This window comes from Pseudopodoces humilis, chromosome 2 (assembly GCF_049639895.1).
Source record: "Pseudopodoces humilis isolate 2021_Gansu_Grassland_sample_001 chromosome 2, ASM4963989v1, whole genome shotgun sequence".
NCBI lineage: Eukaryota > Metazoa > Chordata > Aves > Passeriformes > Paridae > Pseudopodoces > Pseudopodoces humilis.
In genome coordinates, this window is record NC_142201.1 from 37,887,285 (window position 1) to 37,899,418 (window position 12,134).

At 37.4% G+C, this 12,134-nt stretch overlaps 1 protein-coding gene across 1 annotated transcript in view; it reads left to right on the forward strand.

Annotated features, from left to right (window-relative positions):
- Window positions 1-12,134, forward strand: part of NALCN (sodium leak channel, non-selective) — a 230,438-nt gene that overhangs the window by 158,087 nt on the left and 60,217 nt on the right. The window contains exon 16 of the mRNA XM_088051078.1: window positions 11,339-11,475. Coding sequence (XP_087907204.1) covers window positions 11,339-11,475 — 137 coding nt within the window. The remainder of the gene's footprint in view (window positions 1-11,338; window positions 11,476-12,134) is intronic.

Genomic DNA, 12,134 nt, shown 5'->3' on the forward strand with positions numbered 1-12,134 from the left:
ATGTAAGTTTCTGCAGCTTCATCTATATCACCAGGAAATAAAACGCTTACCTAGCTTTTCTATCACCAGGAGCTCATTTAATCTTTATTTTTTGTTTTATTTAGTTGATAGCAAAGGAAAATGAAAGTGCTTGTCAAGGCACATAGGTGATTCTTGATGCTCTGTCCTCTGAATTAAGGGACAGTCCTGCAGCAGTTTGGAATGAAGAGCTTATGTAGCATTGCTAGTTATTTTGATAGCAGTTGGATTATTTAAAATCCATGCTGTGTTTGCCTTTGTGTCCTTCTGTGCCACAAAGGTCTGCATTTCCTCTTTGAACTGTTTTAGGCCCATAGGAGCCTTGAATCTATGCACTTTTGTACACATTGTAATTAACTTCTGCATTCTTGAAAAAAAAAGTAGAGGCCTGGCCTCTGCATGAGATTTAATTCCTGCTTCATAAAAAGAGCTAGCAGCTTAGAAGAACTGATTTACTGCATTTTTTTTTTTTTTGATCCTAAGACAGTCACTTCTTTTCCACTTAGAATTCAGAGGAGTTATCCTTTTATAGTTCCTCAAGAATGGACTGGGCACTCTTTTAAGAATGTGACAGAAGATGAGGAAGCCTGCAGGGTTTTCCTGCATAATATCCAATGAGTGGGAGCACTGTTTTGGAATGAAGGGAGAATTCTTACACATATCTTTCTCTTTAAAGAAACAGTCCATAACCACAAAGACGTAAAGAAAACATCTCCATCTCTTGTGAAAAGGAATAACAGCACTGAGGAATCTAGCCCTGGCTCAAATTTCATCAGCAAACTTGCATGGAGAAAGGGCAGCCAGTAACATCATGTTATTTGTGTTTGCGTCTATCTCAGCCAAGAAGGTTTCTGAAGTAGTTTGGATCAGCCTTTGTGACCTCCCATTTACCACTTGTATAGCTTTGTCTCTGTGTGTCCTTTAGTAAAATACATCTTCTATCTGAATTTCTGTACTGGAAAAATACTTTGTAACTGTAATGAATTAAAACTCAGACCACTTATGTCAAATTAAGTATTCTGCCTCTAGTTCAAAATGAACAAACCAACCATCCACAAAAAGGCAAGGGGAAGGTAATTTGTGCAAAGACAAAGTCTCTCCTGTTTAAAGAAATGTCCTGGATTTTGGTCTCAGCTACATCTGTGAATTTTTTTTCAACTTCAATTATATTTTCTAAGTAAGGATATTTGATTGCAAAAATTACTCCACTATGTGGATGGCAAATACTCAAATCTAAGTTGTATTGGTTATCTTCTAAGAGAGTCCAATAGGGCCCAATAATAATTTGGATAAAAGTAGAAGTTATTGAGAGTTGATGTATGTTACTGATGAAGATGAATAAATCACACAGACACAGGTTGAGGTGTGGTGAAAAGATGAGAGAGTTTATTTTTCCTCCCAGGATTTATAGGCTTCTTACCACAGCCAGGGATTGGATGGTCAGGATAACACTTTCTCACTGCACTGGCCATGAGAGATGCCCATCACAAGACATGTAACAGAAAGAATGTACACATATCTATGTTTACAGTTACTGTCCTGGGAAAGTCTTTAGAAAACTATGTCAGCAAGCTCAGAAGCTGGGTTTTCAGGGCGACAGATGTATGCCTATGCACAACAGTGAAACTGAAGAGCATAATTATCTGTTGTCCTGCAGTTCAGAGCTATCAGCAAATCATAGAATCATAGAAAAATCATAGAAGGAACTTCTGAAGAACACCTGGTCCAACCTGTATTGAAAGCAGGCAATTAGATAAGGTTACCCTGCTTCCTATCAGGTCACGTCCTGGATATCCCCAGTGATAAAATATCCTTGGCTTGTCTAGGCACCTTATTCCAGCGGTTGTCTTCATAATGAAGAATTGCTTTGTTCTATCTAGAGAGACTCTCTCATTAAGCAAAAGGCTTATTCTTTGCTTCCTGTCTTGTGACTAGGTCTCTTTGTGAAGAATCTTCTTTTATATTCTCTAGAACTGCATAACAGAAAAAAAATTCTACAGCCCCTCCACAGACCCTCTCCAATGTGGCAATCCCAAACAAATCCAATTACATGGAGATCAGATCAAGTGTACAGCCACATGCATATTTAGGTGAATGCCTTTAAGGAACCAAATGCACATGATAATGGTACTTATAACAAAAACACTTGAAAAAAAGTACAGAAAAAGTACTGTGCTCTGTGGTTGATGTCTGCTTACTCCTGTGAATAAGAGCAAGAATAATGAACTCATTATTACATTTGGTACTTATCTAAGTGGATTTTTAGGAATGTTTATCTAGTGTCTCATCTGAATTGTGTTTCATGTTTCAAATGAACCATTCTTGTCCTAGCTACAGTAGGTCATCTGCTTGGTCTTTTTAGAGATCATTTGTGTGTTAGAAGATATTGTAATATTGGCCTGTGCCAGCAAAGTTTCCATTTACAAGAGTGTCCAAACACACTGTAGTACACCTAAAAAGAAGGAAACACAGGTTTGCATTGCCACAGCCAACAGAAGCAAAATGCCATCTGCTGTACAAGCACCTACATCATAATCTGTGACAAATATTTTTCAGCACCTACACAAAACTGCTTCCACCTCAGGCGGCACTTAAAAATTTATATGAATCACATAGGCTGTATTTGAAAATTGGAATTAGGTTCAAGTAGCAAAGATATGTGGCGAAGTTTAACCCCAGCCATACAGTTGCTCCTTCACTCTAAGAATCAGAAGGGTAAAAGTGAGAACACTCATGGATTGAGATACAGACAGTTCAATAGGTAAAGCAAAACCCATACATGCAAGCAAAGCAAAATAAGGATTCATTCACTATCTGCCATGGGCAGGCAGGTGTACAGGCATCCCTAGGAAAGCCTTCTTCCATCACATGTAACGGTGACTTGGGAAGAGAGACACCATCATTTCAAACATCTCCCCATCCTTATTTCCCCAGCTTTGTATACTGAGCATGATGCCATATGTTGTGGAATATCCCTTTGGTCAGCTGGGGTCAGCTCCCAACCTCTTGTGCCTCTCTAACCTCCTCGCTGGTAGAGTGGGATGAGATGCAGAAGAGGCCTTGATTCTGTTGAAGTGCTGCACAGTGATAAGGAGAACAACCCTATGCTGTCAGCCCTGCTTGCAGCAAGAATGCAAAACACAGCCCCATGTCAAGTGCTCTGAAGGAAATTAACTCTACCCCAGCCAAAACCAGCACAGTGTGTTTCTTACCATGCAGATGAAACTAAGTAGTGGGTCAAGCTGGATATGCCTTCTGTCCCTTCCAGTTTAGTGGTAATCTATCTCATGTAATACCCCATACAAGGCATAGAGCAGCCTATACAAATCACATGGAATAGAAGTTTTGCATGTATGGGAAAAATTTCAGGTTTTCTGTACTTAGGTACTAAGAAGACCTAGGTAAAAGTTATCTTCCTTTGTTAAACTATGGGCAGAGATGTACACATTCTCTGCAGACTAACTCATTTATCCCTATGACCTCTCTGCTCTTCAGCATTTGAAATACCTCTCACTGTCTGTATCCTGATAGAAAGTCAAGATGATGACTTCGTCAGTCAATCATGACCCGGTTTGTTGAGTGTCTTCAGCTCTTTTTTACATAAATGAGAGCTGCTTATGGTGAGAACCATTGAAAGTCTGTCCATAATTAAAATTTCCCAGATTGGCTCTGTTTTCCCGTGAACCTGGCAGGGCAGATGAAGACATGTGTGTCTCAGCTACATATAAGTAAGGACCATTTGCAAAGCTACCTCCAGGAATCTTCCTTTATATAGAAACTAGAATAGGAAAGCAAATATTAAGAATCTCTGAATTGTCTTGCAATGGTAATTTGTTTGCTTCCCACGGATAAGCACCCTTTCAGGTTTTAATGAATTTTTCCCTTAATCTTGAAGATGAACACATTGTAACTAGTCAATATTGAATGTTTACATTTGTACAAGAGCCAAGTTCGTGCATCTTGTGCTTTTGTTCACTTGAAAATATTTTAGTTGCTTGTTGTTCATCACATACATAGTTCATAACCAATAATGATATCTAGTTTACATGAAATCTCAAGAAGATTCCCTTGGTGAAATGGAGCATGTAATTCATTTTCCATTATAATGGATATTTTTTTGTAACTCACTAACCTTTGTATGGAAACAAAAATGTATCTGCTACTTATCCCAAGAGAAAAATAATGAATATGAAAATAGTATTTTCATGTCATTTATATGTGAAATAGCTATTAAAATAAGAGTTAAGCATGTTAGCATGAAATTTATGTTTCACTCTCATTATCTATTTTAAACTATCCATCAAAATATATGCCTACCCCTGAACTGTCTTAAAACAAAGGTGTGGTTTATCTTATCCAAGATGTCTTATCCAAGATGTCTTATCCAAACAGTGGTTTGACTCTATGCTCTTAGAGGGCTTTCCCAACCTAAATGATTCTATGAATCTATAAACTATTTTATCTTCCTGACCCTAAAGCATCTTCTCAAAGATAATAATTTAGCCAATCTGTATCAAGAGAGAAAACTGTCCAGGATGCGCTCTCTGTCCTTAAAGCTGGCCAGCTGGCACAGCCTGGCTTGCATATACAGGAAAGTTATTTTCTTCTCCCAAAACAACCTACCATTTAAAAGTGTCCATATTGCCTACAAGGAACATGCCCAGTTGGAATAAGTGCCAAACTGTGCTCAGGCATGATCAGGGAGAGTGCTAGCTGGCCAAGACAAAAAACGTGCAGTCAGTCTTGCTAACAGTATAACACAATGGGCAATCTTATTCCAGTTCACAGGCCCATACCCCACTACTGGTACAGGTGTGGCCTTACACCCTGTATTCAGTGAAGGAGTTACCCTCAAGTAACCAAGGCCATCTTGCTTGTCTCATTTATGTGGTACTATGGGATGAGCCCATATGTGGAGATACCTTTTCCAGTTGAATGTAAGAAGTGCCTAGATGATTGTACAATGTACTTCCCATTTGGAGGACTGTCATTCACTGAGATGAATGCCGTCATAGATGCTGTGGCTTGAATTCATCCTGGCTAACACTGGGAGTCAGGCATCTGATTTAAAGAACATACTGGTTCAAGTTCCCTATTTAGTCCGTGGACAAAAAGTAAACCTGTGAAATAAATAGCCAACCAAAGATCTGAACTGACCTCAACAAGTGTCTCTTCATCATTGTTGGCTATAAAAAGACATAACTAAATGAATTTAGGTGGCTACTTCAGTCTAAAGGCAAGAAGGTTGAATCTGGTGTGGTAAGCACATTCCTGGGGCCTGATTACAAACTCTGACTGCACAGAATCTTGGATTGCCCATTTTCTTTAAATTGTATAATACTTGCCCCCGAAGAGGCAAAAATATTTGGAAATATTTAGAAGTAAGTCCAAAGTGTAAACCATGTAGCAATGTTTGCCAGCCTGTAGTCAGTATGAAGTAATAGCTCTGAAAAATTCATCTTACTTATCTCAGTTGATCACAGAGAAACTATGAAAATTTGGATTCCTGTCTTCTTTTAAATTAACAGACTATATCTTAGCCAAATTTTGCTAGATAAGTTTTCCACTATTTGAATTGGAATCACATCTTGTCAGCAGCATTTGTTCCTGAAGAACTGATAGGAGCTACAATTATTGGAAGGAAGTTATTAAAAATCCCACATTTGTGAAATCTTACTCAATATCTGTTAAATTTGGAAGATGTAATGCAAAAGTTAAGAAAGAGTTATCTAAATTAACAACTAGGGGATAGTAGTCACAGCACCAAACCGTACTATACACACACAGCTTATAAATCCTGTTACAGAGAGAAGTTGTTTGTTACAAAAACAGATCTTGTGCCTATGAGATATGCGTGTAGTCTGGTTCCTCCATCTGTCAGGAACTTTTTCAGTTTATTTTACTCTTGTATTATCAACAGTACAGTCTTGTGTCTGAATGCCAGCACCACGGTGATTATAGCTTCTGGTATATTTTACTGAAAATTCCTCATGGCAGTACTGAACATGTACACAAATCAATTTAGGTTCTGTTTAACCATACCTACATGGGAGAATTTTTTCATTTGCAATGTCCCCTTTGTTTAGGTGAACCCAAAGGGCAAAATTGACTACTGGCACATCTAAGCAGTAAAAGAGGACAAGAGAACAAGCTGAAACATTGAACACTTGTCTGTGCACAGTGCAAAACTCTTTCCTCACTGCTGGCTCTCTCCTTTAGCTCCTGGTACTTTATTCCAGACAATACTTTGATATAGTTCAAGTAATATTTTAATTGAGAGACTGCTTTCAAAGAAGAAGACAAGACTCCACCAGGTTGGAGTCTAAGACACACAGTTCTGTAGTGCTCTCCCACCTGCCACCTAACTGCCTCTCAGTTAGGCAGTGAGCAACCAAATGTCATGCCACAGAAGTTCTGTGCAGGAGAATTGCACACAAAAGCTCACATGTTGTTTCAGATGTCTTGAAGAATTGGAAAACCTGGAGAAAAATAGCTGGTATAATCATTTCTCAGGGCCACCACACAGGGCCTAGAAGAACCAAGAGGCAAATATTATGGCTTGAACTCACCATGTGTCATGTGACTTTAGGCAATGGATTAGGCTTTTGTCAGTCTTTTATATAGCACTGCAGACATACTAATAAGATCTACTCTTCATAAATACTTCTTTTTAACACTGCAAGTGTTGGTTTTACCCAAATTCTATTTATCCAATTTTTTTATACTAATTTCCAGGTTGATTTTACCTTCTTTTTATTTCATGGTGCGGGTGCTCAAAGAAAATCAACATTTTTCTTTGCAAATTAAACTGAATGTGTAAATAATAGTAACTGATTTGTGTTGAATTTTAAATCAAATTCAGGTACAAAAATGTTGTTACAATTTGATGCCAAATCCAAGTGTGTGATGTGACAGCTTACCCATATGCATATCTTCTTTTCATATAGATCATTCATGTCCAGAAATCTGCCAGGTCTGTAGGATTTCCGAATAACAGAAAGGAAAAAAGAAGCTCATTTAACCTGCCTTTCTGATTTTTAGTTTCTTAATTGATGTCATTTAGTGCTAATTACTTGGGTTTCATTCAAAGCTCCTTTTGACAAGTCAAAGGTGATGGTAAATCTGAGAACTTGGAAAAAGAAAAAAATCTGTAAAGCTGTTGGTTGGGTGCTGGTGTCAGTTTATAATGTCTTTCATCCATGTGCACTCTTGTGCTCAAAGTGTTTGATGTTGGAGCACGATATCCTGTTAAGCATGCAGTCACTAAAGATTTGCAGTGAAAAATGTTGATATTTAGAAGTGCACTGTAATGTACCAAACAATATTAATTTAAAATCATCCACTAGTGAGACTCCTGAACTTTGGCAAAAGGTTTGAACTTTTCAGCCACCATAAAATTATTTTGGGCATCTGGCCAGTTCCTAAATATGTTGTGTGGACATCAGTGGCAAAGCTTTTAATTTGGAATGATTCATTTCAGCCTGTCAACTAAAATGAAAGAGAGCATTGCTGTATATTTTTTTTAATCATTTGATTTCATTGAAATACTTACAGAGCATTTAAGTGAATTTCACATACACTTGTGTCATACACCATATGAAAACTGCGTCTTTCACTCTTTCCATTCTGCACATTACTGGCTCCTCTTCCATGATCAAAACTAAATGAATAGAGAACAAAACATAAAGTTAGTATGGGTAAGTCTTACCCTTTAGATATGGTTAATTCTATATCTCCTTTATCATGTTCACACCAAAGTGTCAATGTCTTAGAAACTCAATGACTGTGTTAAATTTGAGCTTTTGGTTTGTTTTGGCAAGATCAATACTATTAAGTTGTTTCTGTCCCTAAATGCAAATCAGTGATATTAAGAGATAATCATGTTAGTTTGCCCTTTGAACTGTTCAAGTGATCTTGTTCATATTACCAGATCCTGGAGCACTTTCACCTTTCAGACTGTCAGCTTCCACCTGAGAACATCATGAGAGTTCTGCATGTGCAGACACTTCTCACATCCTGCTTTCACAGAAGAGGATGTCAGCTGGAGGGCAGGTGTGACACTGCCTTGCATTCAGCTGGATATCTGAAATGCACTGTGGCATGTCTCTTCTGCCAAAAACAGGGAGAGATTATGGAAATGCAGCTCTCCTAATCAGCTCCTGAAGATTGTCTCATTTCAGTTCTCTAGTGATTTTTCAGAAACCCTGCTCTTAAAGGAGTTTCTTTATGTACTTTAAAAGAGCTCACTACTTTCACCCCTGGCCACATTTACAGTGAATACTGTCTGGGTGACAGTATGTCTAGGTGTTTCTCAGGCACAGTCATTATCTGCTGTCTCCTTTATTGTGACCTGCCTTTCCCAGACTTCCACTTTCACCACCATTCATCCTACTATGTGTATTTAGGACAACCAGGAATGTGATAAACAGCTTATGTTTATAGCACTTGCATGGGAAAGTAACTAAAACTATGAAAACATTATCAGAAGGCTCCAATTCCCAGGGTGACAAGTGTGCATATCCTTGTCAATATTAAGAGTAATAAATTAAACCTAAAAATCATAGAGAAAAATGTCCAGATATTTTATTTATTTGGTTATTTGGGTCTAGCTGTTGCAAGAAACATTCCGCACCATCATAGCCCCATTTCAAATAGTCCTATACCTTTAAAAAAAATATGTTTTTCAAGTGTTAGAGAAAGTTGAAATATAAAGGTTCTAAGCAGCAATACAAAACAGGATGTGTGTCACATGGAGCAACAATTACACCCTAAGTGCACAGAGAACAACTCAGGGAAGCTAAATACCTCACACTCCCCAATATGTAATATTATCACAGCATGAGTAATTGGAGATATTCTATAGAACTGCCTTGACTTTAGGTTTTTTTAAAGCCTATCTTAAATCATTCACCTATCCCCTTCCTTATCTTTTGAACTATACAGTTTTCTGCTTTCAACTCTCCCTGCTCTTTTCTGCACTAAGACTTCAAACATTGCAGTGCTCTCTATTCTGTATACACTGACTGATGAAAACAGGAGTTCATAGCTGTAAGTGACATTGTCTGTGCCAAAATTATGCATATTTATGCAATTCTTTCTTATTGAAAAACAAATGTCAGTAATTGGAAACCTTTTTTTCCTCTAAAAATAATCCCTTCCCAAAGCTTTCAACAGTACAATGTTGCAGAAAAGCCCTATTAGATTATCCAATTAATTTCCTTTTCAATGAATGATTTCTTTTGGCAATACTCTGACATTTCAGGGGTTCTGACTTGTCTGATTTTGAAATGATGAGGCACTTCCCTCTGGAGATCTCTCTGAACACTCAGAGATTTCCCCACAAGGCTAGTAATCTTTATTCCCATCCTAGAAATTCTGTTTCTGAATTTCATTTCTCATTCCTTTATTTGCTGTACACTGTTGTATTCTTGAAGTTATTTGTTTTCAAATATTTCTTATATAATTACGTAAATTTACTTCATCTCCTCTGCTCTTACTTTATTATCAGTTGTGGTAGATGGGACATAAATACTGGGATGCTTTAGTCTTTCTTTTCTTTTTTCCCCTTGTCCCAGTTGGTTTACACAGCCCTCCCCTGGTTTTATGGCTCTCTTCAGCACTATTTTGTCTTGTCAGTGAGAAAATGGTAAAATGGCATTTAGAAATTAATGCATACCCAGATATGCTCTCTTCAAAACAGCACAGAGACAAGCTGGGAACTTCTGTATCATTTTTCATACCTCTGTAATACCTAACCAACAGAGCCTGGTTGTGAACATAGCCTTTGGCTGGTAATGCAATTGGTGCCCAAATTGGCCTTTTGATGCTATATGGAAGTCCAGGTTCTTGTTTAGTTTCTGCTCTTATTCTTTATCTAGAATTTTTTCAGTCTCTTATTTCCTGCCACTGTTTCTAAATGTGTCCTTTTCCTTGTCCATTGTGGTATTTGCAATTCTTCACATTTTAATATTGTATGCGCAAATGTCATAATTTCTTCCTTTTAAGGATCATTAATAAAGCAGTGAAACAGTACTGGACACAATACAGATTTATGCAACATTTCCCTTTTATTCTGATTCAGTTTTACCATTAATCATTAGTCTTTGTTTGTAACTGTTCAGTTCTCTTCAATTTTTAGTCCACATGACAACTTCTATCCAACCAAATATGAATTGATTTTTAGTTTAAGCTGTCCTGTAGCTGGAAGTGGTGCTGTTGCTGATAGTGTGACAGTGCAGCAGAGCGGTTTTTCTTCTATAGCATGCTGTGGGAGCATGACTTTCACTAGGCAGGGCAAATGAGAGTTAAAGCTCTGTCTGAATTCATGGACAATTGCCCCTGGTAAAAATCTGTTGCTGATGTCTATCAGCAGTATTCCCTGCAGGTGCTGATGGTGAAAATGTCTTTTAAAATCTAAGCTCTAATCCTTTGCTTACACACAGGGGTGAGAGGAGGAATTGAAATTTCAGTTGGATGCTTACTGAAATTGTATACAGTACGCATACAGTTTAAAACAAACGTGAAAATTAATTTCAGTGCTTCTTTTTGACTTGGGATTTTGTTGCAATAACACACCTGAATTGCTGTGTAAAGGTCATCAGTATTCAAGAATCGTATCTCTATATCATATCCATTTATCTTATATCATTTATTTAGCCATCACCTGTCCACATAGATGTATCTCTTTTTTCTGTATTTGGATGGGTGGTATTCCATTGAATAACTGTGTGTGGATTATTATAAATGCAACATTTGTTATGTGATTTGCCATACCTGAGTATCACTGATGTATATGGATTCTTATGAGTTCTTTGTCATTACTTATAATACTCATCTATATGTAATTTTCCTGTTATTTGTGTTCTGGGTGCTGGATTGTCTTCAAATTTCTGCCTCTTATAGTGCTGTGTTGTCTTTGAGTATCAAAGAGCTGTCAACATATACAGGAAGAAGTGCCTGATAAAAAAGATCATGGGTGTTTATTTGATGAAAGTCTTAGAATCGATGAAGAAAACATAGAAATTAGCATATTGAATATTATGTAAATATGCTTTAATTTTAAAGCTTTAATGCTTTGTTTTTTAAAATAAAAATTATTAGCAATCCTTCTGTTTTGTCTTTCAGTTACAGACATGGTATTGTTAGGCATTTATAATCTTCTAGCCATTAATTCCTATCAGATATACCTTCTGTAGGTCTTTGCTGCCATCTTCTGTTTCTTTAAATGATTGCCATTGTTATTATTTGGATTCTGAAAAATTACTGGGATATTACAGAGAAAAATTGCCCTTAATGTTATTTTTTTAATTTCTGTTTTCAGCTAAAGCAAAGTGAAGCTAATGCAGATACAAAGGAGAAGCTTCCCTTGCGTCTACGCATCTTTGAAAAATTTCCAAACAGGCCACAAATGGTGAAAATCTCAAAGCTTCCTTCAGATTTCACAGTTCCAAAAATAAGGTATTGAAATATTTCCTTTGCTAGCATGCTGTGCCCCCCTTTTCTGGGGCCACATAACACCCAAAACATTTAATTTTTTTCTTGTGTGTTAGGCAGATAGTTCAGAAAATAAGAAATTAAACAGAATTAACATAGACATTCAAAAGATGTGGCATTTTGGGTATACCTCATTTCTCTCATTTGGGGAAAAGCAATCCCAGCATTCCCTATACCTTATTCATGGAAGCAGCTAGATTGATCAGAACTGACACAAGTACAATATAATTGAAAAGTGTGTTATTTCTCCTCTTTCATTTGGATTTTAGTTTCTTGGTTCACATAGACAACTAGCAGTCTAATGGATTCTCATGTAGGTTTTTAAAGCTAGGGTGAACTGGGAGGAGGAAATTATTAGAGAGGGTAAAACAGACCATCTATTACCAGTTAGCCTGTGATGACCCTGTCCCTTATTTGTATTTGCGTAGTTACCACTTTCCTGTGAAAATCACCTTAAGTAATGATCAGATGCTCAGTGATCCACTAGATCATTCTTTACTGTGAGGGTGGTGCAGCACTGGGACAGGTTGCCCAGAAAAGTTGTAGAGGCTCCATCCCTGGAAGTGTTCAAGGCCACGCTGGATGGAGCTCTGAACAACCTAGTCTGTTGGAAGGTGTCCCTG